The 25,183-nt window shown below is 45.5% G+C and overlaps 2 protein-coding genes across 4 annotated transcripts; one reads left to right on the forward strand and one right to left on the reverse strand.

Annotated features, from left to right (window-relative positions):
* The first annotated feature begins 657 nt into the window (after window positions 1-657).
* Window positions 658-13,442, forward strand: Slc23a1 (solute carrier family 23 member 1). Its single transcript, XM_057788509.1, has 15 exons — window positions 658-692; window positions 1,251-1,385; window positions 1,733-1,890; window positions 2,453-2,541; window positions 2,644-2,711; window positions 2,858-3,039; window positions 3,165-3,285; window positions 3,450-3,606; window positions 3,838-3,985; window positions 4,463-4,568; window positions 4,778-4,907; window positions 4,988-5,131; window positions 5,700-5,795; window positions 8,412-8,679; window positions 12,906-13,442. Exons 1-14 carry the CDS (start codon window positions 660-662, stop codon window positions 8,657-8,659), a joined length of 1,815 nt encoding a protein of 604 aa, XP_057644492.1. The 5' UTR covers window positions 658-659; the 3' UTR covers window positions 8,660-8,679; window positions 12,906-13,442.
* Paip2 (poly(A) binding protein interacting protein 2) lies at window positions 11,345-22,191 on the reverse strand. 3 transcript variants are annotated; one of them, XM_057788505.1, is made up of 5 exons: window positions 22,057-22,182; window positions 20,738-20,809; window positions 16,895-17,058; window positions 14,709-14,888; window positions 11,345-12,350 (listed from the first exon to the last, which is right to left on the reverse strand). In XM_057788505.1, exons 3-5 carry the CDS (start codon window positions 17,030-17,032, stop codon window positions 12,294-12,296), a joined length of 375 nt encoding a protein of 124 aa, XP_057644488.1. In that variant the 5' UTR covers window positions 17,033-17,058; window positions 20,738-20,809; window positions 22,057-22,182; the 3' UTR covers window positions 11,345-12,293. The 3 variants fall into 3 exon arrangements, with proteins under 3 accessions (XP_057644488.1, XP_057644489.1, XP_057644491.1); XM_057788506.1 differs by lacking the exon at window positions 20,738-20,809 and having other exon boundaries at window positions 22,057-22,191; XM_057788508.1 differs by lacking the exons at window positions 20,738-20,809; window positions 22,057-22,182 and adding an exon at window positions 21,768-21,999.
* Between the last annotated feature and the right edge of the window lie 2,992 nt (window positions 22,192-25,183).

Consider the following 25,183-nt stretch of genomic DNA (forward strand, 5'->3'; position numbering starts at 1 on the left):
TGTGTGTGTGGGGAATCCTCACCCTGAGACAGGGCATGGGCTACACAGGCCTTTCTGCAGATGCCTCAGGAACCCTATATGGTGAAGGCTGGCAGGGAGGGGGGACCCAAACTAACCCGAGTTTAGCGTCGGTTTCCTGAAACCTCACTTCCTGCCTGGCCTTGGTCATATCACTACTAAGTCTTTTTCCTTCAGCAGTGAAAGAGTTAACAGCCCGCAGCCCCAGAGGGGCGGGACATGTGGCAGCACACATACAACACAGATATTGGCATTTGATGGTGATGCTGATAAGATTAACTTCTATTAATAATGTAGAGGGCTTTAGGCGTGAGTCATGCCTGTTCTCTCTCCTCTCCTGTCATCCTCCAACCGCCCCCTCTCACCCTGTAGACTCTGGCCCTCCCTAGGGAAACAAGGACAGGCTCCATGCCAGGCTTGGATGCGGGTAGAGGATATTCAGAAGATAAACGTGCCTCATGCTTGGGTGGCCAGAGTTAATACCTTACCTCTCCCTGAATGTCCCTTTCGCAATCTGGAGCTATGGACCTGGTTACAGATTGACTTCGAACAATGTCTGATGTGCAGAGTAAAGTCCTCCTTGGCTTTGGTAAAGCCTTCCTCTTTTCTCCTCAGAAGTTTCTCCGGCCCATGTCTCAGAGATGAGTGCTCAGGACTCCAGGAGCCCAACACAGGTGCTGGTGAAAGCGGGGAGCTGGGCAGGGACACGGCAGGTGGGGGCCGGGCCTCTGCTGGCCTTTCTCAGAAGGCAGAGGCAAAATTTCTAATGTACTTGGCAAAAAGAGACAGTCCTGAGCTTCCGTGGCATGCGGGGAGTGGAGTGGAGGGGATAAGGATAAGGGAGCCTGTGGTTTGGGGGCTGACTGACCTGGGCTTACACGGTCAGTAAGGGCTGGGTCTACTCCCTCTGTAGCACCTTCAAGAACTTCTGAGAGGCAGAGGTGGGACGGGAGGGGTCTTATCCAAAGCCTAGACCTCTCCCTTGGGCCTCTTTGTCTTCTGACTTAGGGGCCTCACTAGAGAGCCTAAGGACTCAGGGCTCTAGAAGCCAGGCCAGTGCCTTCATTCCTAAATTGGGATGTGGGAAGGAGCAGTGACCAGGAGCTGTGAGGGTGGCCGGTCCATTCCATCCTCACTGACTGGCCGGGAGGCCGTGTGACTCCTGTAGTCCAGGCAGCATAGGCTTCGCGGCTCATCACTCTGCCCTGAGCTGCAGCGCTCTCTTGCTCCAGCATGAGCCCCTGGGTTCAGCAGAGGATTCCACCAGGGACCGGAAGACATCCTTGCCCATGGAGCCCAAGTTGGACATGTTGTACAAGATTGAGGATGTGCCGCCATGGTACCTCTGCATCCTGCTGGGCTTCCAGGTGCGTTTCCCCAAGGCCTCCCTGGACAAAAGTTATTTCAGGCCAGAGAAAGGAACAGGTCAGCACAACGACTGTCACCAAGCAGCAGTGTCAAAGCAGGTTAAGGGGCCTGGGAGGACTGTGGACGGCATGTGACAGGCAGGAAGGGCCCATCCACAGAAGCCATAGGAATGACTGAGGGAGGCTGGGGCCCTGAGCGGTGAGCAGCAGCGCTTTGGTAATTCCTAGGGGATGATGTCATTTGAGTAAGCACCCTGTCGGTATGGGCCAGGTTCAGGACACTGACCTGGGATGCACGTTTCCACGTGAGTGTCGTGGGGCCACCTCTCACACTCCTCTCACCTCAGCATTACCTGACGTGCTTCAGTGGCACCATCGCTGTGCCCTTCCTTCTGGCTGAAGCGCTGTGTGTGGGCCGTGACCAGCACATGGTCAGTCAGCTCATCGGCACCATCTTCACCTGTGTGGGTATCACCACTCTCATCCAGACTACAGTGGGCATCCGGTGAGCTGCCCCTCCCCAGCGCATACGCGCTCCCACACTGCACACGGCAGAGGCAGAGCAGGCGGTCTCTCTGAGCGCATCTGGTTTCTTCCCTGTCTGCTGCACTATCTACCTGGCCAGCCTTAGAGCTGGGTAGCTGGGCTCCCAGGAGACCGTGTGTAGGGCGTCTCCTTCGCTCGCTCTTTACTCCAACGGTTAGGGGCACTGCTTCCTTGCCCCACTGTCCATCCCTGTGAGCAGGCTTTCAGCATCTATGTGGACCTGGGGGATTCCTAGCCCTGGATGAACAATTCTAATCCGGTTGGCTCAATGGTGGTGGATGCGAACAGTCGCAAGCAGCCCTCAGATGCAGAAAAGGAGCTGTCCGTTTTTAGACCACGAGGCTCTCCCAGATGATGAGATGGAGGGCCGAAGACAAAGCTTGGGGTTTGAACTAGGGAAGTCCCCCTGGGGCCCCAATGCTTTCCCTCTCTCTCTGATGCTTCCTCCAAGCCTCCAGTTTCTTTCCCTTTCCCTCAACCTCCTCTGCCACCCACCACCGCTACTCTGTGCTGCCTTCCAGGCTGCCGCTGTTCCAGGCCAGCGCCTTTGCCTTTCTAGTTCCAGCCAAAGCTATCCTGGCCTTGGAGAGGTGGAAGTGTCCCCCAGAAGGTGGGTTCGATTTTGATGTCTGCGCTGGAGGAGCCATCAGCTGCCCAGAGTCTAGATACCAGGGTGTATTCACGGCACTGTGTTCTCTCTCTCTGTCCCCAGAGGAGATCTATGGTAACTGGAGTATGCCCCTGGATACCTCTCATATCTGGCACCCGCGGATTCGCGAGGTGGGTAGAGAGAATGGGCTGGAAGGAGGGGTTAGAAGGGTAGTTTGTATACACTGCTGAGTTGTGTTCAAGGAGGTGGTCGAGAAACTTGAACATTATATTGGGGCCCCTGTCAAGGTGACTTACAGCCGATTTTGCCTTTTTAGGTCCAGGGTGCAATCATGGTGTCCAGTATGGTAGAGGTGCTGATTGGGCTGATGGGGCTGCCTGGGGCCCTGCTCAGCTACATTGGGCCTCTCACGGTCACCCCCACTGTCTCCCTCATTGGTCTCTCTGTTTTCCAAGCTGCTGGTGACAGAGCTGGCTCCCACTGGGGCATTTCAGCTTGGTGAGTGGACTGCGGGACTATTTCTGTCCAATCCTAGACCCTGCCCCCAGCCCCTTCACTCCTGCCGTGTTTCCAGGTGCCAGCCTGGCCTACCAGTTATTTCCTTCCTGTGTCTCTACCCCCAGTTCCATTCTTCTGATCGTCCTGTTCTCCCAGTATTTCCGCAACCTCACCTTCCTGCTACCTGTTTACCGATGGGGCAAGGGTTTCACTCTCTTCCGCATCCAGATCTTTAAGATGTTTCCGGTGAGGAGCTGGCAGATGCTAAGACTAGCAAAGGGGAAGAGCTGAGGCAGGGCCAAGGCTGGGGCAGGGGCAAGGGCTCCAGCCAGAGGCTGAGTGTCAGTGGGGGTTCTGGGGCTGGTGCTGACACAGGAGCCTGCAGCACCCCCTCACCCCACCCGCTCCAGATCGTGCTGGCCATCATGACAGTGTGGCTGCTCTGCTATGTGCTGACCCTGACTGATGTGCTGCCTGCAGATCCCACAGCCTATGGCTTCCAGGCACGAACTGATGCCCGAGGCGACATCATGGCTAGCTCACCCTGGATCCGCATCCCCTACCCATGTAAGCAAGTCTACTTGGTCCCTTCTGCTTCCAGCCAGAACTCCTGTGAGACACCTGCTGACTCCAGTTCGGCTGACAATGCAGTTAGCATTAGCCCTGTTTGTGAATGCCACATGGTGTTTATCCCCAAACCTTATGCCAGATCTGTGGTTCAGTGTGAGACCCTTCCTACCAGCCCCTTTCCCTTTCAAATAACCCCGTCTATCCCCACCCCTGTTGTCTCCAACCCAGGTCAGTGGGGCCTCCCCACAGTGACTGTGGCTGCAGTCCTGGGAATGTTTAGTGCCACACTGGCTGGCATCATTGAGTCCATTGGTGACTATTATGCTTGTGCCCGGCTGGCTGGTGCACCGCCCCCTCCGGTACATGCTATCAACAGGTATGCCCGGCTCCATGTCTGATCCTGAGGGGCCACTATGAAAACAAGTGTGGGGATAGGACTGGGTCCCATGGTTGGAGGCTTGGGCAAGAAAGCCACTGTCACCTCCAGCCCTCATTTCCTTGAGTACGGAACTGGGAATTACTCACTCTATAAATGCTGGGAAGTGTGGAGAGATGCAAGAGTCCCAGGGAAACCAGTTACTGACAACTGTGTACCCAGTTCCTCATGTGCGTCCTACTGCATGGCTAGCCATGCTGTGAGGTGGGGACCCTCATCATCTCTGTGGTACAGATGAGGAATTGAAGCTCAGAACTGTCCAAGGGAGTAAGCACTGGCACAAAGTGCTGGTATTGGCTCCTGGCTTCCAGAGTGGAATGCAACGGATAATGCCAGCCTGAACAGCCCCGGAGCCAAGGGGACAGGACAGTCTGTTAATGAGGCTGGACCAGCACCCCACTCACCATTTCTTTACAGGGGAATTTTCACTGAAGGCATCTGCTGCATCATCGCTGGGCTACTGGGCACAGGAAACGGGTCTACCTCGTCCAGCCCCAATATTGGGGTCCTAGGGATTACCAAGGTGCCACGCCACCAGCCAGGGCCGCACTGGCCAGTTGTGTGTTGCAAAGCCCTGTTCTGAGTAGTCTTGGCTTTGGCCCAGCCCCACTTGTGGGAGCATTCCACCTTCACCCTCCCCTCTACCAAGCACTGGAGTTCATTTATATGCCTGACACCCTGTCCCCTGAACTGGCCCTGCTTCTGGTTCTAGCCAGCCCCTGGCTTCCGCAGGTGGGAAGCCGTCGAGTCGTGCAGTATGGTGCATGCATCATGCTGGTCCTGGGTGCCATCGGCAAGTTCACAGCCCTCTTCGCCTCTCTCCCAGATCCCATCCTGGGAGGAATGTTCTGTACCCTTTTTGGTGAGTGGCCGATGCCTGCCCAGTGGGCATGGTGGGGCTCATTCAACCAGGCTGCAACTCTGATGGTTCTGCGGTGGCAGGTATGATCACCGCCGTGGGACTGTCCAATCTGCAGTTTGTGGACATGAACTCCTCCCGCAACCTCTTTGTACTGGGATTCTCCATGTTCTTTGGCCTCATGCTGCCCAATTACCTGGAGTCCAACCCAGGTGCTATCAACACAGGTACCCTTTGTTCTCGAGATGTGGGGGAAAGTGGGGCGTCAAAGCTTTCACACACGTGGAGTGGAAACCAGCAAAGCGGTAGCGCTTCCCTAGCTCCTGTAATGAGGCTGGATTACAAGCATGAGCCTAGCTATTTTTTTTTAAATATTTATTTATTTATTATGTATACAATATTCTGTCTGCATATATGCCTGAAGGCCAGAAGAGGGCGCCAGACCTCTTTACAGATGGTTGTGAGCCACCATGTGGTTGCTGGGAATTGAACTCAGGACCTTTGGAAGAGCAGGCAATGCTCTTAACAGCTGAGCCATCTCTCCAGCCCGAGCCTAGCTATACGTGCTCATTTAATTTTCAAAACGAACAAGAGTTCCCAGGGGCTAAGTGTTGTCCTAAGCCAATAACTAGCACCTGACAGAAGACTGTCCCAAAACATGGGACAGAGGCATGACAGGCTTGAAAGTCAGGGCTTTGAAGAGCCCACGGCCACGATAGTGGGCCACACAGGTGGGAAGTCCCTGAGCCTCCTAGAAAAGGCCACTAGCCCACTGGCCCTCGACTTATTCCACAGGTATTCCCGAAGTGGATCAGATCCTCACTGTGCTGCTGACCACGGAGATGTTTGTTGGCGGGTGCCTTGCTTTCATACTGGACAACACAGTGCCAGGTACTGGGTCAGTCCGGGAGGAAGCACAGAACCAGGCCATACTCCTATGTACAACAGATGGCCTGGTTCCGGCGGAGAGATGGCCAGGTCTGATGCCATGCAGCAGCAGGAACAGACGGGCTGGTGGAGTGTCCACCTGCTGGGGGAAGAGCCTGGAGCATGGCATATTCCCTAGGTCTGGAGAGTCAGTTCTGGGTTTTGGGAGTCTCCCACCAATTCTTTATGGCTACCAGACTAGAAGTGCCTTCGTTTTTGCAGAGTTGGACAGGTAAAAATGCAGATTTTGTGGGGACAAAATCTACCAAGTAAGTTAGCAGCCTGCTACGCAAACAGAACCCCAAGGTGAACCTTTGCTGCCCCAGCTTTTGCAGGGAATGTGGAAATATGACAACCCAGTATGAGTATGCTCAGTAAATACATGTTAGAGACTGACGGCCATGAGATCTCACACCACCCTCAAAACCTGACAGGCTGGGGGGCTGGATCAGCAGTGAAGCATGCGCCAAGCATGAGTGAGGCCCTGATTTAATTTCCAGTATTGAAACCAAACAATGCCTACACCATAAAGTAACTGCGAATGGACAGTCACTGTACATGACCCCTGCAGGCAGGCTTTGGAAACTGACTGGGGAAAGCTCAGTGAAGACAGTCAATGAAGACAGTGATCATTAACCATGGTTTCTTGAGGTATGGCAGTTCAGACTGGCTTAAACTTGCCATTCTCGTCTTTATCTACTATCTGACATATCACCATACCTGGCTTATTCCTGCGGCAAATGCAGTTCAGAAAAAGCTGGTGGAATTTACCAGTTGGGTGAGGCAAATTGAGGATGTTTGTTTTGAGGAATTCCTCCCACAAAATGGGACATAAAACTGGGTTTAAATAACAAGTTGCTGAGACTAAGCTGGAGTCATCTGCAGATAAGGCAGCTCTGTCCTGAGAGGAGCTCGAGACTGGGACCAGACTGTTAGCGGGAAGGAGTTCTGGGCTAGGCAGGCTTTCAGGCTATGGCAGCGGCATAGAGGCAAGTGTGAATGCCAACAGTTCAGGGGCAGCCTTTCCGAGGCCTCCAGCCCTCCTTGTTAAGAGCCTGAGATTTATTCGAGACTGCAGTGGCTCTGGGTTATTCTTAGCTCTGGCTGCCCTCACTCCTCCCACTACACTGGAATTATTTCAGTCTTTGTCAGCCCCAGCCCTTCTGAGAACCTGCAATCTCTGGGACTCTGGGTCTTCTCCCATAGGTGTACGCTCCTCCATCAAAGAGTTTTGCTCAGCTTGGTTTTCATTCATACTATAGGAATGATTTATTTCCCAAATGTATAGTTAGAGTGAATCTTAATATTGATAGTATTTCAAGATCTATGCCCTTAGCCTGGAAGGGCGGCTCAGCAGGATGACCCAAGTCCAGCCCCCAGGGCCCACATGACGGAGCAAGAGAACCCGCTTCCTGTGCTTATCATTTGATCTCTGCACTTTCATAGTTACAGGATAAACATATATATATTTGGATTTTTCAAGACAGGGTTTCTCCGTAGCGTTTTGGTTCCTGTCCTGGAACTAGCTCTTCTAGACCAGTAAATATTTTTTTAAGCCGGGCAGTGGTGGTGCACGCCTTTAATTCCAGCACTTGGGAGGCAGAGGCAGGTGAATCTCTGTGAGTTCGAGGCCAGCCTGGTCTACAAGAGCTAGTTCCGGGACAGGCTCCAAAGCCACAGAGAAACCCTGTCTCGAAAAACGAGCAAACAAAAAAAATAATTTAAAAAGAAAGGATAAACAATAAATGTGACAAAAAGTTAAAAAAATACGTCCTTATGTATATAACCTAGATACTACTTGGGTCCCATGAACTCAGCACACACTAGCCCTATATTCATATCCATCCATCCACCCACCCATCCATCCATCCATCCATCCATCCATCCATCCATCCATCCATCTTTTGGGTTTTCCCAGACAGGTTGCCTTGGCTGTCCTGGAACTTTCTCTTTAGACCAGGCTGGCCTTGAACTCAGAGATCCACCTGCTTCTGCTGGGATTAAAGACGTGTGCCACCACTGCCCAAACCAGACAGAGTAAAATGACTTAGCCTGTTTCTTCTCAAAATTTTGTGCAATAGTGTCTACATACCTCCCAGAAGTGTTCTGAAATAATGAAATTAGTTAGCACAGAGCCTGATGCTATGGTTACACAGCATTAATCTTTAAAAATTTTTATTGTATTTGTAACACTGCATTTTATATGCATTGGTGTTTTGCCTGCATGTATGTCTGTATGAGGGTGTCAGATCTTGGAATCACAGACAGGTGTGTGTGAGCTGCCATGTGGGTGCTGGGAATTGAACCCAGGTCCTCTCGAAGACTAGCTAGTGCTCTTAAACATGGAGGCATCTCTCTAGCCCCATTATTAATCTTTTAGAGTTTCTCAGAGCTATGGCAAGTAAGGCATCCAGGGTGGTAGAGAGTGCTTATCTAGCATATAGAACTGCCTTGGGATCCATTCTAGCAATGCAAACTCATCAAGACTTGATTCCAGAAGTATGCATTACGACTGGTTGTATGAAGGGGAAGCAGCACAGGGCTGTCACCCTCTTAGGTGACCCCACTGTCCTCCTGCAGGGAGCCCAGAGGAAAGAGGCCTGGTACAGTGGAAAGCTGGAGCCCATGCCAACAGTGAGACGTCAGCCAGCCTGAAGAGCTATGACTTCCCCTTTGGGATGGCCATGGTAAAAAGGAGTGCCTTCCTCAGATACATTCCTATCTGCCCAGTCTTCAGAGGATTTGCTAACAAGTCAGAAAATCAGACTCCAGTTCCAGAAGATACTCCAAACAATACAGAAACCGCATCTGTGTGCACCAAGGTCTGAAACTAACTACGGAAGGAAAGGTAGGATGTGTTACGACTCTTGTGGGAGGCTGAATAATCCAACATCTGCTTCAGCAACGAAATCTGAATTAATTCCATTTTTTGTAATCTGTTTCAAGTTTCTTCAAGGGGAGAGTAGGTTGGATAAAAAAATCCTACGTGGATTTTGGGTGGAATTCCTTAGGTATGTTATAATGAGAGCAGAGATTCCCAAGTGTTGTGGGTCACCGATGGTTACAAGTAAACTGGAATATTAATCATACCAGATATAAGCAGCATTTAGGACAAGCAGTCTATAGCAGTCACCGTGAGCCTGGGTTTCCGAATTCTTTTATGCTTGTATGTATTTTTTCAGTCTTTCAAGTACTGACATTATTGGCATAAGTCACCATGATTAGTTCACTCCCTCTCAATTCATGATCCTTCTATCATAGCCTCTCTCAAAATGTAAGAAAAAAAAACTTTAAGGTAATTCATTTTATGTGAGTGTTTTGCCCGCATGGCTGTGTGTCATGCACCTGTTCAGTGCCTGCAGGTAAGCAGTAAGCATGGGATCCCCTGGAACCAGAGTTATGGAGAGTTGTGAGCTACCACGTGGGTGCTGGAAACCAAGGGTCCTCTTGCCAGAGCAACAAGTGCTCCTATCCACTGAGCCATCTCACAGCTCAAATGCAGGAATTTTGCAGGTGTATATCACTACACCTAAATAATGTTTGGTACGGAAAAGGTTGAAACACTAAGACATTAAACAGGAAAAATCATTCCACATATACCGTTTTGTTTCAATCTTAGTGGTCATAAAACTAAAATAATTTTAATCACTTCAGTACTACAAATCTGTTAGTACAAGCCCGTAAGGGGGGTGACCATTTGTCTTTAGGGCTTCAAAATGCGCGGACAGTTCTGAATCCTGACTTTGCCTAAAATGCAGACCCCTGGTTCGGGTTAATGAAATGCTTTCTCCCTACGAGCAGTGGTTCAGTGAAGGCTGAAAGGCACTTGTGTCTGCTATGCGAGCTGCTAAGGAGGCACATGAGATTGAGGCGAGTTTCAGCAGTGCCCCTTGTAGTACATTTGATTCAACATTTAGAAAATAAAGATATGAGCCGGGCGGTGGTGGCGCACGCCTTTAATCCCAGCACTCGGGAGGCAGAGGCCCGCGGATCTCTGTGAGTTCGAGACCAGCCTGGTCTACAGAGCTAGTTCCAGGACAGGCTCCAAAGCCACAGAGAAACCCTGTCTCGAAAAACAAAACAAAACAGAAAACAAACAAAAAGGTATTATGGACCCCCCCTTCAAAGATACACACATTAAAAAAAAAGAAAATTGGGGCAGTTGAGATGGTTCGGTGGTTAAGAGCCTGGCTGTTCTTCCAGAGGTCCTGAATTCAATTCCCAGCACCCATATGGCAGCTCATAAGGGTCTGTAACTGTAGTCCTACAAGATCAATACTCTGTGTAGTGGTATATTATTTGTATCTTGATAAAAAAATCTTGCCTGAAGACCACAGGCAGTCAAGCCACTAGAGAAGTTTTACCTCTACCAAGGCTGGGCGACTGCAGACTAAGCCTCTCTCCTCCCATTTTATATTCCCTCTAGTGCTGGGATTAAAGGCATGTGACTCCCTAGGACTGGGATTAAAGGTGTGAGCTACCACCACCTGGATTTGTTTCTGCATTGATCTTGTGTAGCCCAGGCTGACCTCACAGAGATCCATCCGCCTCTGTCTCCCAAATCCTGGTATAAAAGGTGTATGTCACCGTTGCCTGACCTCTAGTGGGTCTTCAGGCAAGATTTATCAAAATACAAATAATATATCACCACATTCACACTTTTTTTGTCTAAAAAAAAAAAAGGCTATATTCAGGCAGACAAAACATTTATCTACATTAAGTAAAAAAAGGCAATACGTGTTAGCTCTCAAAAAGTACTAAAGGAAGGGAGGGAGGGAAGGAAGAAAGAAAGGAAAAGAAAAAGGAAAAGAAAGAAAAAGGAAAAATTAAAGCCAGCCTTGGTGATATATGCCAGATCTCTGTGAGTTGGAGGCCAGCCTGGTCTACAAAGTGAGTCCCAGGACACCCAGGGTGGCACAGAGAAGCCCTGTCTCAGAAGAGACAAATGACCAGTTAACAGCGGCTGCTTGCCACGTGGAAAATAGTCCCTAAGTCCAACCTCCAGCACCACAGATAGAAAGTAGTAACTTCTCAGCGCTTTCCACAATGAATGTGAGCCAGAAACACTCACACAGAAGAGTAAGATAACCTCAGCACCCAAAAGCCCGAGGTAGGAACCTGAGCTGCAAAGCTGGCTTTAGCTATGTAGCAATATAGTGTCTCAAAACATAAAGTCGGGTGTGGTAGGCATGCCTTTCAGGAGGATCTCTGCGAGTTGGAGGCTAGCCTGGTCTACAGAGTGAGTTCCAGGACACCCAGGGCTGCACAGAGGAAACCCCGTCTTGAAAATAAGCAAAAATGATGAAATAAATGACTACGTGGCCCGTTTTAGTCTTCAGCCCTATAATATCGAGAGAAATCTATGCTGCTGCTCATGCTAAGCAGGTGTTCTACCACTAACACATATCCCCAGCACACCAGTTTTACACCACGGTCATCTACGATTTCAGACACTGGTCTTAGACAACAAAAAAGCAAGGACAAGTCAAATACTGGAGAGACTCTTGCACAGCTCAGTTCTACTATTATTTATTTTTTTAAATATTTTTGAAAAAATATAATTTTTTTACAATATTTTCAACTTAAACACTATTCACACTGAACACGTATGGCAGCTTAACCTACCCAAATACGAAGTTTAAGAAGCCAAAACTGTTCTAGCTTTGTTAAAAGAAAAATTGTGCTGCAGACTATAGTCATGATAGTTAACAAAGCAAGGAAGAGCACCACTCAGAATCATGCTTCCACTTCTTTAGTGCTCCAGTGGATGATGGGCTGGTGTTGGTCCTGTGCCAGACGTCACACACGTATGGCTATGATGCAGTGGATCCGCAGAAGACACAAGCCTCAAGTCCTACTTCTTCAAGTTCACCACCGCTGGGCGAACCCAATGTTCCTAACATGATAACGCACCAGGCAAAAGCCAGCCTGGCTCTGAACTGACCACCACCGTACCCTCTGCAGACATTCTTGTGTGATAACTTACTGCTAGTTAACACTTTCTTCAGAAAAGGTCATTTTCAATGGACAAATGCAACTGAGAAAATCTGTTTAACAATCAGAACTTAATTTAAACTTACTCATTTACTTATTTTACAAAGTGTAGATATTAAAAAGTGTCAATTAATCCTAAGGGACCATCTACCTTCAAAAACAGACAATTCAGTGAGAGTTGGAGCTTATTTAATTTGGTTCTTTGCCACAATTGACTGGTGCTTCTTCCACTGCTGTCTTTACATTAAGCCACGGGGCCAACTCTACTTCCAGGAACTGTGTGACAGCTTCTTACTTAGTAACAGTCTCAGCACTTTTATTAAGCATGCAGACTAACAAAAACTTTGGCAATGCATAAGTGTAACACAGTGACGAGAGAGCTTTTACAATGAAGTCTTCTAATACTGCCTTCACAGTGTGGAAATTGTGCTACATCCACCAAAAGAGGGCCCCGTCTACTCAAATATGTTAGTACTTCACCCCAGGAACAAACTCCTTTGCATTTGGATTCAGATTGCTCTTGACCTGGAAAATAAGTACATAAGAAAGAAAAAAAAAAGCAAATTCATTATAGTTGGCTGTGGATTCTCAGAAGCATTCAGCCTAGATCCTTATGTAAAAAATATCTTAGAAAAATACAACAGACTGGACTACAGTTATACCTAACCCCAAAAACCTATGGCAGAGAAAGAATGTGATGGACTGCTATATCCTTCTTTGTTTTATATAGGTCTCTTTGTATAGTCCTAGCTGGCCTTGAACTCAGAGATCAACCAGGCTATCCTCCCAAGGGCTGGGATTCAAGGCATTTGTCACCACACAAAGTCTCTATATCCTATTTTACCAACTTCTAAAGTAGGAGCTGACATTAAATATAACAACAATAAAAAGACCCCACTAACTTCACATAAACTATAGGGAATAGTATGGGATAAGGACTTCTGTCAACTGCACTTGGTGCTCTGGGTGACTTCCAAGTAAGTTAAATACAAGTTCACAGTCGAATAACTGGGCATTGTTGGCTGTTGGTGAATTTTACTTATGATTGTCACTGAAAACTCGGGGGTTATCTTTCTACAGGAGGAACTGGACGTAACAAGAAAAGAAAACCACACAGAAGACAGAAGACCTGAGTTGGGAATCTCAGCTCTGCCTTTTCCAAATTCCCATGTAAGCTTGGACAAATCACCCCCTGAGACTGTTTCCATATCAGCTTACAAAACATCAGAAGAGTAGGCCAAAGTCTCTAAGCACTCTAGAGACTTGCACTAGAATTATTCTGTTTCCCACTTCTACTTTCCTAAGCATACATGTCAATGTAAAGAAAAGAGTGGGAAATTCTCTTCAATGAGTTGGGAGTTGACAAAAAGGAAATCAGGAGATTCCAGGGGTAAATGCAGACATGCAGGTAGGCTTTTTTTTTTTTTAAACGGAATTTAATTCTAATGTCATGTATTTTAAGACCAAAACATAATACTAAACAATACATTGGACCAATAACTTAGATAAATATCCCCCATTCCCACAGGGAAATAAATCTAAATTTTAATTAATGTCTCAGGCCTGGGCTTGATCTTCAGCATTATATACACAGAAATAAAAACCCTTAAGAGGAAGAAGAGCAAACATGGTTTAATTGTAAAACCCAGAAGTCTTTTATATATAATCTCTGGCAGCTAGAGGAGTCTAAGAATGAATTAAAGTACTCTCAAATAGTTTGAGTTAAACTAATCAGTTTCTGTGTTATGGATTTATGCAAAATCCAGCTTATACTCAAGACTAGCAAAGGTTCATCAGAGCACCAGTATCATTTGACACGACTAATGTAGCCCTAAGCAAGCATCTTGACATCATATACCTTGTTCAGCTGGGTCACTGTCATTTACTGCAACAAAGATTATACCACAATGTAAATGTTTTCTGCATTGTCCTTTAGCTGCAGAATGGTTTCCAAAGCATGACGGGGAGGATGACTCTAAACTATCTCCTCTGGGATGCTTTTAAACAATTACCATGCTTAAAACCTGATTCTTCAAGTTTAGGTGATTATGACGACAGCTTAGTAAACGAATGCACACTGAACAGACAACAATGAAGAAATTCCAGAGCCCAGGAGTTCCAGATAATTCTCTTGGCTAGAAAAATGAACATTGAAAACCAGAAAAAAAATGTAATTTCACGTGGAGCATGGTGGCTCATGCTTGTAACTCCAGTTCTTGATAGACTGGGGCATGAGGATTACTCTCTAAGTCTGAGGCTAGTCAGGGCTATGCATTGAGTTTCAGGTTGGATTGTGCTACAGTGAGACCCTGTTTCAAACACCCACCCACTTCACAAAACAAAGTCTTTTGATTTTAGTAAAAGACTCATCAGGGTCTACCTTAGTGACGATGAGAACTTTATTGCAAGAGCATTAGCAGTGATGACACTGAGGATAAGCAAGAACATAAATCTAGCTTTGCGTTCTTTTCCTGCCAAACGCTTGTAAAAGCATCTCAAAGAAACCCAATCAGGAGATCTAAGAAATTTTATCAGATAAAAATTTCCAGATTTTACCAAATGTTTAGGTGACAATTAAAGAGCAAAACTTTCAAGGTACTTTTATATAATCAAGCCATATGGTAATATTGTAAATTTTATACTACTCCAAGACATTCAGATACTTCAAGGGCAACATAAGTTTAATGCAACATCAAGGTTGAACCAACAAGTTATCCTATGTGAGACTGGGGGACTGCTGATTCCATGCTTAAAAAGAGTGGGAAATTTTTCAAAGGGGAAGAGATGTGGAACTCTTCTTAAATAGAGCGTAGTTGGATTTTCCACTTATGGGAAAGATGAGGTAGGGTCTAAAAAGATGAGAAATGACTTTTTTTTTTTTACCACAAGATCTTCCAGAGAAGAGCCATCACTGATAACAAGATCATTAAACTGGTCTTGGATTTGGTCCATAGTTTGTGGGAGATCTCGAGCTGGAATAAACCATTCATGTTCTTCTTCCTCTTCCAACATTTCTTGGAAACAGCGTTCAATAAATTCTTCTTCCCACAACTCCTCTTCTATCTAGAGTTACCACAAATAAGGGATAATTATAGCATAGCTGTAGGACATCCCTAAGTATGGCTTAAAATATCTTAAACGAAGCCACTTGCAATCATAATGTGAGAACAGGTTGTGGTAGGTCGTACACGCCTTTAATCCCAGCACTCAGGAGGCAGGCAAGTGGATACCTGAGTTTGAGGCCAGCCAAGAACACACAGCGAGACCCTGTCTCAACACAACAGAACAGAACCAGATCAAATAATAATATGGCTGGCTGTGTGGTTTACACACTTGAAAAACAAAGCAAAACTACTACAGTGAGTTCTAGGCCAGCTTATAATAGAGAATGTACCCATTTCTCAAAATTTCCCATAAGAGCCAGGCACAGAAGTGCACAACTGTAATCCTAGTACTATGGAGGCTGAGAAAGGAGAATGGTGAGTTCACACACACAAAAAACAGAAACACCAAACCATAGTATCAGAGCCAGAAATGCAGCTCACTGGTATAGTATATCACTATGCATGAGGCCTTGGGTCTGATCTCCAATAACAAAATTCAAAAATTAAAAACTTTCCCTGCTGCTTTTTTACTACAGGTAACAAAAGAAAACAAAACCTCCCATAAAGACTAGGAAGAGCCGTTTAGGGTTATTCTAGGTCTTTATTTGTCTCTACAGAATGTTTTTCCATTTGAAACAGCAGGGAGAAAGTAAAGGAGTGAGCCAGGTGGTAGCGGCACATGCCTTCAATTCTAGCACTCAGGAGGCAGAGGTAGGCGAATCTCTGTGCACTGGAAGTCAGCCTGGTCTACAGAGTGAGTTGTAGGACTGCCAGGGATATGCAGAAAAAACCCATCTTGAAAAGCAAAATGAAAATAAAGAAATAAAGGAGTGATCTCTTCGAGAAATATTTATCAGAATTACCCATGAAGCCTTGAAATACTCAGCCCCTAACACAATCTGCATAAAGACTACAGGAAAATGTCTAGGAGGTAGAGATTAAACAGCCAGGGATACACAGAGAAACCGTTTTGACACCCCCCATCCCTCCAATAGAAAGGGAGGCTGGAAGAAACGATTCAGTGCTGAGCAGCACTAGCTGTTCTTTCAGAGGACCTGTTCCCAGCACCCATGCTGGGCAGCTCACAAATGCTTGCAGTTCCAGCACTAGGGGATCCATGTCCTCTACTGACTTTTGCACCTGCACATACATGGCTCAGCCATTAGGTTAGGCTCATCACCAAAAAAAGTAAAAATAAATCTTAAAAGTCAGGCCTGATGGTTCATGCCTTTAATCCCAGGACTTGGGGGGTGTAGGTATAGGCTGGTGTATTTCTGCAGGTTACTGAGTGAGACACCCTGCCTTAAAAACAAACAAGACAACCCTTTTCTCCTTTACTAACAGCCCCCGCACCTCTACTGAATCTCACTGAAATGATAGAAACTGTTTTACTCTACAATGTCCATCACTGGATACAGAGATATTAGGCTACCTACTGATTGCCAAACCAAACGATCAGAATTGGGACTAAGAAAGCGAGAATAGTAGAAATGGGGATAAAGGTGTCGCTTACCAATCTACCAGAGTTCTCTAAAGAGTAGTAGCAGATCTTAAGGTTGATTAAGATTGAGGCTTAGGTGAAAAACAGACCAATTTTGCACCAGATGTCTATGGTCTGTGTGCTTCAATTTCTTAAATTCTCTCGCATTTATACTGTAATACAGAGATCTGATTGGTTTAAAGCAGCGGTCTTCAAACTGAACTATCTGGGACCTTTTTTGGCTTCCTGGGCTCTACCCTATTATTCTGCACCAATCTCTAGAGTATGACCCCGAAACAAGCTGCCCAAGTAATTTTAATGAGCAGTTAAGCCTCGCAGTAATTAGCAGCCAAATAAAGTAAGAGTAGTAACACACAAATCTTTACCCTGCATATAAATGACAACACACACACACACAATGGGGTCAAGCACATCTTTGAAAGATATGAAGCTACGAAAGAAACAGGTTTGTACACAAAACTGACTTGTCTGTTGAATTCCTCTTCGTTTTCCATCCACATGTACTCTGCAAATGGATTATCATCTTCATGAGAATGACCGTTAATAATCACATCTTCATTGATGATGCTTGGGCTAGTACTGCTGCGACTTGGATCTTTCATGGTTGGTGTTTGTTGTCGTTTTTAACCTTTAAAGTAGAGTACAATCATTCTTTTAGTTACTAATGAGTGCACCTGCTGTTATTACCACCCACCAAGGTGTTAGAGGCACATGCGACATTAGTTGGAAATGATTAAGAAATAGCTGAGAAAAGGGCTGGAGTTATAGAAGTAAACAATGCTTTTGTGTTTGTGTGAGGACATGCACATGTGTGAAGGCTATGTTTTAAAAGTTAGATTCATAAATTTTACTTGACTTTTGTTAGTATTTTTTTCCTATTAATGCTGCTTAGAAATCAGCTAACCTCTTCAATATAGAAGCTTGTTTTCACTAGATCATGTCCTTTATCTCTGTTCCTACTTGAAATTCCTCACATATTGGTTTCCAACAGTATATCACTATTAAAATTTTAAATATGATTTTATCATCTTTCTCCACTAGTTTCATATCTTTTTTTTTTTGTTTTTTTTTTTTTTTGTTTTTCGAGATAGGGTTTCTCTGGCTTTGGAGCCTGTCCTGGAACTAGCTCAGTAGACCAGGCTGGTCTCGAACTCACAGAGATCCGCCTACCTCTGCCTCCCGAGTGCTGGGATTAAAGGCGTGCGCCACCATCGCCCGGCTTAGTTTCATATCTTAAGAATTAGCATTAAGCCAGGAGGGCAGTGATGGAGCATGCCTTTAATCCTAGTCCTGGGAAGTAGAGGCTATGCAAAGAAACCCTGTCTTGAAAAAAAAAAAAACCGAAAGGAGGGGCTGGAGAGATGGCTCAGTGGTTAAGAACACTGGCTGCTCTTCAGTAGGACCAGGGTTCAACTCCCAGCAACCACAAGGTAGCTCACAACTGTCTGGATCTCCAAGATCTGACACCTTCACACAGACATACCTGCAGGCAAAACACCAATGCACATAAAACAAAAATAAGTAAATAATTAAAAAAGAAAGAAAACCCAAAATGGTCTCATTAAACTTCAAATAGATACATTTCTTGCCTGGGCTGCATTCTGAACTGTCATGACTCCTCAGCTTTAGTTGTACTCTGACTTTATCACAGACAGTCAGTCAGACAGACAGACATTAGTCTACCAGTCTCTTTAGCTGTAAAGTAAAAATAACTATTCCACCAGGCATGGTAATGCCTATCTGTAATTCTAGCACTCAAGAGGGTGAAGTAGAAAGACTGCCCTGAGGCTGAGCCACCCTATATCACACACTAAGTTCTAAGTCAGCCTGGGCTATGTAATAAGGTCTTGTCTCAAAACCCAAACAATATTCACAAAAGAAAAATATTTTCATTAGTCCTTTTCCACACAGAAGTTTTCAAGAAGCATTAAGTTTCTGTCTTAATGTTTGACACTACAAGGTAACGGTTAGAAGAGCACCCTAAGAGCCAGACCCTAACTCTAACCCTCTAAGTGAGGCAGACCTGTAGACCTGTAGACTCAGGAGGCTCGGGTGGGAGGATCTAGCTGTACTATGTGCATAGAAGACTTATTTTCAAAAGGAGAGAGAAGCTACAGGCTAGAGAGTATTGGATGGAGCATGCCTTTGATCCCAGTACTCAATAGACAGATCTCTTGAGGTCCAGGGCAGTCAGTGTTATATATACAGTGAGTCCCTATCTAAAAAATAAAACCAACAAAAAACTATCACGTCTGTTTTATTCTTCTCAGCTGTGTAATGTATAAATCAGTTATTTATCCTAAGTCTCACCCTCCTCAGATGTGAATTGGGTAATAATGAAAGTACCCAGGGCTAGAGAGGTGGTTCAGCAGTCGAGAGCACTTATCGCAGAGGAGTTCCCAGCACCAATATAATAGTGGCTCACAACCATCCTTAGCTCTGGTTCCAGGGGACCCTTCCTACTCCACCCTCTGATCCCTGCAGGTGCAAGGCACACAAATGGCACACATAATTACATGCAGGGAAAACACTCATAGGCATAAGATAAATCTAAAATTTTTAAAGATTACATTTATGTGTGTTTTTCCTGAACATATGCAGGTGCACCACATGTATGCTCAGTGCTCGAGAGGTCAGAAGTTGGCAACATATACTCTGGAACTGAAGTCACAAGTGGTTGTGTGCTTGGAACTGACATTTGGGTCCTCTGTAAGGGGCAACAATTAAACAAGCACTTTTCTTAACTGCTAAGCCACCTCTCCAACTCCAGCGCCATTTTTTTGTTATTTTTTGATTTTTGTTTTTCTGAGACGGGGTCTTATAAACGAAGAGTGGCCTTGAAGACCTGGACCCGAAGCTTCTGCCTTTACCTCCTGAGTGCTGGGATTACAGTCACCCAGCACTGGTGTTTACTTATTTACAGACAAGGTCTCAGTACATGGTCCTGGCTTGCCTGAACTTGTAGACCAATCTGGTCTCAAACTCATAGAATCTGCCTCTGCCTCCTATATTTATAATACAGGCCAGCCCCAATCTCCTAAATGCTAGAATTATAAGCCAGACCTAACCACAACCAGTTAATCATTTAGAAAAATTAAGCATCAAAAGCAAGGTACAAGATAAAAATAATCACAGGTCTTCTACCTGTAGGAGTGAAACAATGTTATAGAAAAATCCTAATCAAAGGTGGCACATGGCAGGAATCCTCGCTACTCGGGAAGCAGAGCGGTAGGAAGTCTGGTCGATTTATCAAGACTCTGCTTCAAAGGGCTGAAGATGTTGGTTGTTACACTACAAACAGCAAAAAACCAATCTCTAAGCCTGTGATGTAACACTAATCTCTAATGTTATAAGGCCGATTTGGTAAGAGTAAGGATGGCTCACCATTCTCCATCATTTGAGTAAAAAGCTCAAATATATCAGAAACACTAATTTATGCAACCAGTTGTTAAAATGTAAGATACAACTTAAGGGCTGGAGAGATGGCTCAGCCGTGAAGAGCATTTGCCTGCTCTTCCAAAGGTCCTGAGTTCAATTCCCAGCAACCATGTGGTAGCTCACAAACATCTGTAATGAGGTCTGGTGCCCTCTTCTGGCCTACAGGCATACTTGCAGACAGAACATTGTATACATATTGAATAAATAAATCTTTAAAAAAGAAAAAGGACATAACTCAAACCCTTTAGGCAGATGATCATCTCAATGGTATCAATTAAAGCCTTTTAAATTAAAATTTACATTTTTTGTTCTTTTACTTTTAGTACTTTTTTTGTACTTGCCATATTTCAAGCCTCCCTGTCCATACTGGGTTTCACTATGTAGCTATGGTTGGTCTTGTACTTAAGAGATCTGCCTCTGCCTTCTGAAAGCCCCATACTCCAAGTTTTCAATAGCCACAGGAATGCTGGGTTTCAGAGTCCAGCCACTACATCTAGCTTAAATAACTAATACTTATAAAAGTACTTAGAACAACAATTGGGATAATTAAATGATATATACTTGCTAAATATCTGCCAAGCTCCTGTTTTCTCAACTTCAAGTTATGTAAGAAAAAACCTGCTCTATTTCACACATTGTCATGATGAATATGAAAATACTTTATAAATTATAAAAAGGGGTGAAAGTGCAAAAGGTTGTTAAATACTACCTTCAATCTTCCACAATAAAATTGCTCTAACAGTGGACATTTTATAAGTGTCATTAAAATGAAGGCATCACTATCTAGGGTCATAAAGTGATAAACCTGAATTAAGATTTACTTATTGGAGGACACTTACTCTGTCCCAAAGAGGGTAGAAAGTACCTACCTCAGTTTGAGTTCGCAAGGACCAATATGCACATCCTTTAACCATTACAGTGAATCGCCATCCCCCCATCCCCTAAAGAAAGATAAATAGGGTATATTTTTTTGAAAGTTACCTGTCTTTTGATACATACTTGTGAGAATGGTTTTTGTTCAAGGTCATTAACACAGAGACTGTGTTCAATATCCTGTCATTTACAGACCAAAAACAGAGCCACAGAACAGCAAGAGCTGGATCTCATTAAAGTTCTTGCATAGTTTCTCTTCCTAGTTGAAACGATCTACAGTTCACATTTCAGACATTACTTAAATGAACCAATACCTATCAACTACTAAATGAAACGTGAAAAATGTGCCGCCGTGAAAAATGAAATGCTCAGCCAGCACACGCAAAATGAGCATTTCCTGAAATTAGCGTCAAAGGCTGTCAGCAAACTGAAAACCAAATTTATTTCTAGGGTTTGGGCCTGCAAAAGTAGGGAAAACAAGCCTTTAACACCAATTAGGAAATTATCGCGGGCTACTGCAAAACGTTTTTAAAAGTAAACTTCACTAGAAGTCCGAATACTCCCTTTCGTTGAGGTAGCAATGGTACCGAAAGGTAAGGGGGCCAGTATCCAATAATATGAATTCAACGGGCCTTTATCTATCAGTACCCCAAACAAAGGCCCTATCGGGAGCACATGATAAAGCTTAGAATAAAGGGGTAGGGGTGGTGAAGAAATGGAAGAGGTTGAAAGATACAGGCCGTTCGACCGTTACAGAGTTCTCCCCTGGGACACCGCCAGCCTGCCAGTTCCTTGGCCCCTTTCCTCCCCAAACCCCAGCGCCGCAGAAAGGCGCAGGCGCAGTAGCAGGGGCTGCGCGTGGCGACGCGCAGGCGTAAAGCGGGTAGAAACAATGAGCTTTGTTGCCCAAGCGGCGAAGGGGGGGCACAGGGAAAAGGTACTGGATAGGTTAAAAAAAAAAAAAAAAAAAAAAAAAAAGCCTGAGGATTGAGGAACGCAAGAAAGTGCTATCCCGGCAACACTCACGCGCCACAAAAGACCCGGACAGACGACTGTGCGGTCGAAATCATAAATAATGAAATGAGAAAAACGAACAGAAAAACGAGCTGAGGCCACTTCGGAGGGTTAGATGGAGCCTGCCCCGGCTTATCCCTCAGACTCGGCGGAAATGGACCAGAAACAACCGAGGTCAAATCGGCCGCGGAGGCGCACAGCCTGAGCGGCCTTTTTGCCCCCCTCGGCCTTGCCGAGAGCGACCTCTCGACCGTCGGGGTCGCCGCGCCCTCACAAAGCTCGGTCTGAGGGGACCCCTCACCCAGTGCACGGCAGCGGGGACGGCAGCCAACGAATCCTGTCGGCCTCCGCGGATCTCCACAGGCAGCGCCGCTCCCCCGCTCGACGTGCGCTTCGCCCGCCGCCTCCCTTCTCCAGTCCAAACAAACACCCCAGCCCGGAAGTGATTTCACTTCCGTCACCGCAGGCCCCGCCCACTCGTTCTGTCTTCTCTTCCCAGCCAGGCCACCAGAGTGCGCAAGAGAGAATGCGACTGGTCTGAGTTGTGCTCCCATTCAAGAGCAAAGGTTTTCCAGATGCTCAGCAGAGACCCACCTCGGGGTTTTCTAGGTCTCTTGGTTTCTCTTTATGCGAGTGTGACTTCTCACGCGTCCGCCCCACCAGAATGATGGGATTCTGTGAATATGGGAGCTGGAAACTAAGGTATGCATATGTGAACTTAAGTATACATACTAAAAAGTGCCATCCAAATAATCTACTCCGATATACATACTAAAAACAACACACTGGGTCACGCTAAGAACACGCACTGATGTCATACTGAGATCCTGACAAAAACAAAAGGCAAAAGCAGAGGTACATAGCTGATCCACAAGCATTCGTTCTCACACACGTTAAAGACAGACCTTCACACGCTATCAAAATAACAGCAGGGGAGCTGGAGAGATGGCTCAATGGTTAAGAGCATTGCCTGCTCTTCCAAAGGTCCTGAGTTCAATTCCCAGGAACCACATGGTGGCTCACAACCATCTGGTTTTTTTTTTTTTTTTTTTGGTTTTTCGAGACAGGGTTTCTCTGTGGCTTTGGAGCCTGTCCTGGAACTAGCTCTTGTAGACCAGGCTGGTCTCGAACTCACAGAGATCCGCCTGCCTCTGCCTCCCGAGTGCTGGGATTAAAGGCGTGCGCCACCATCGCCCGGCTTTTTTTTTTTTTTGGTTTTTTTTTTTGGGCTCACAACCATCTGTAATGAGGTCTGGTACCCTCTTCTGGCCTTCAGGCATACACACAGACAGAATATTGTATACATGATAATAAATAAATATTAAAAAAAATAACAGCAGGTGGTTCCTATGCAGACTACTCAACCTCTTTGAAACCAACACAGGAAACTGCTCAAACTCAGATAAAACTAAGGAAGGCTCAAAGAATTTCCACAACAGTAATTCCATCACGTTTAAGACGTAAGAAGCAGGAATACAGGACCATCATTGCTACATGAGACTCTGTCAAAAGAAAAAAGGCCAGCAAGATGTTTTAGTGGGTAAAGCGAGCTTTGTGACCTGAGTTCCATCCCCAAGACCCAAACATTAAGGTAGAAAACACCAACTCCACAACTTGTCTCTGACCTCTACACATGCCATAGCAAACAAACCCCAAACCTTTGAAGCTTAAAAGCTTCAGTGTACTGGCCTGTGTGTTGTCACATTTCCTTGCTTTCATCATTGGCAAGCTCTTAAGTTCTGTCAATGACACTAAGCAAGAAAAACTATCTGGATGTTGTGGAAAACTGAGTATACTCCGATATAGGAAAATTGGACCTGGAAATTAAATTTGAATCCTCAAAAAATACCACATACTCATCCACTGAAACAACCACTTTTTTTTTCCCCAAACAGTTGCAACCAGATTCATAGTTTCATCTCTTTCTATAGTACTCAAAGGTCTTTGCATCAGTGACATTCCTGTTGTCTTCACCTCAGGCAGCATTTTTACCCTGGGCCAATCTTGGTGACAAGGGGTTTACTCCTTAGTATTTATTTCTGGACAGTTCAAAGCCCCAAAGAAATCAACACGAGTGGCCTAACATGGCTAAACTACTTCACGTAACGCTTACAGAACTGTATACTAAACTTTTCATAGTAGCCTCTCATCTGCAAGGAAAGTGCACAAACCACTAAGCTGAAGTCCCACAATTATAGCCAACTGGAAGGGAAAGTTTGACTCTGCTGCTGCTGAGCAACCATACAGCTATAAGAAGAGACTGTATGATTTATCCAAAGGATGCTGATAACCAGCTGGAGTGTTACACAACTGTAACCTTGGCCCCCAGGAAATTAGCCTTCTCAAAAAACCCAGAAAACAAAACAAAACAAATAAACCCAAGTCTGTTGTAAATGTGAGCCTCAAAAACCAAGCAGCATTGGCGAGGAACTTGGAAAATAGTCTGAGGTAGGAGTAACAGAAATGAAGACGTTGTTTACATATTCTGTAATTGACTTAAACACTTTTAAATTTTTTGTTTGTTTTTTGTTTTTCGAGACAGGGTTTCTCTGTGGCTTTGGAGCCTGTCCTGGAACTAGCTCTTGTAGACCAGGCTGGTCTCGAACTCACAGAGATTCACCTGCCTCTGCCTCCCAAGTGCTGGGATTAAAAATACTTATTAGGTATACAATATTCTGTGTGTATGCCTGCAGGCCAGAAGAGGGCACTAGATCTCATTACAGATGGTTGTGAGCCACCATGTGGTTGCTGGGAATTGAACTCAGGACCTTTGGAAGAGCAGGCAATGCTCTTCACCGCAAAGCCATCTCTCCAGTCCTTGAAAACATTTTTTAATTAGTGTACGTACATGTATGTCTAAACGTATGCCATTTGTGTGGGTGCCTGAGGCTGAGTTGGATTTAAAATGTGGTTGTGAGTCTCCATCTAAGTGCTGGGACTTGACTATAGATCCTCTTCCAAGAGCAGTATATACTATTGTGAAACTGAGCCATTTTTCTAGTCCATCCCCCAGCCTCCCAAGACAGGGTTTTTTAAAAAATATTTATTTATTATGTATACAATATTCTGTGAGTGTGTATGCCTGCAGGCCAGAAGAGGGCACCAGACCCCATTACAGATGGTTGTGAGCCACGATATGGTTGCTGGGAATTGAACTCAGGACCTTTGGAAGAGCAGGCAATGCTCTTAACCTCTGAGCCATCTCTCCAGCCCACCATACTCATTTTGAACTCCTAGTAACCCTTCTGTCTCAGTATCCATAGTGTAAGATTCTAGGCAAGAGGTACCACACATTTGGCCAACCCAAACACTCCTAAAAATCAGGTAAAAGCCAGATCTAAAGGCACATACGTCTGGAATCCCAGCTGCTCAGGAATAAAACACTGCGGTGATGGAGTGTATCTTTAATCCCAGCACCTGGGAGGTAG

Source organism: Chionomys nivalis, chromosome 14, assembly GCF_950005125.1.
Source record: "Chionomys nivalis chromosome 14, mChiNiv1.1, whole genome shotgun sequence".
In the NCBI taxonomy this organism is placed as follows: Eukaryota; Metazoa; Chordata; class Mammalia; order Rodentia; family Cricetidae; genus Chionomys; species Chionomys nivalis.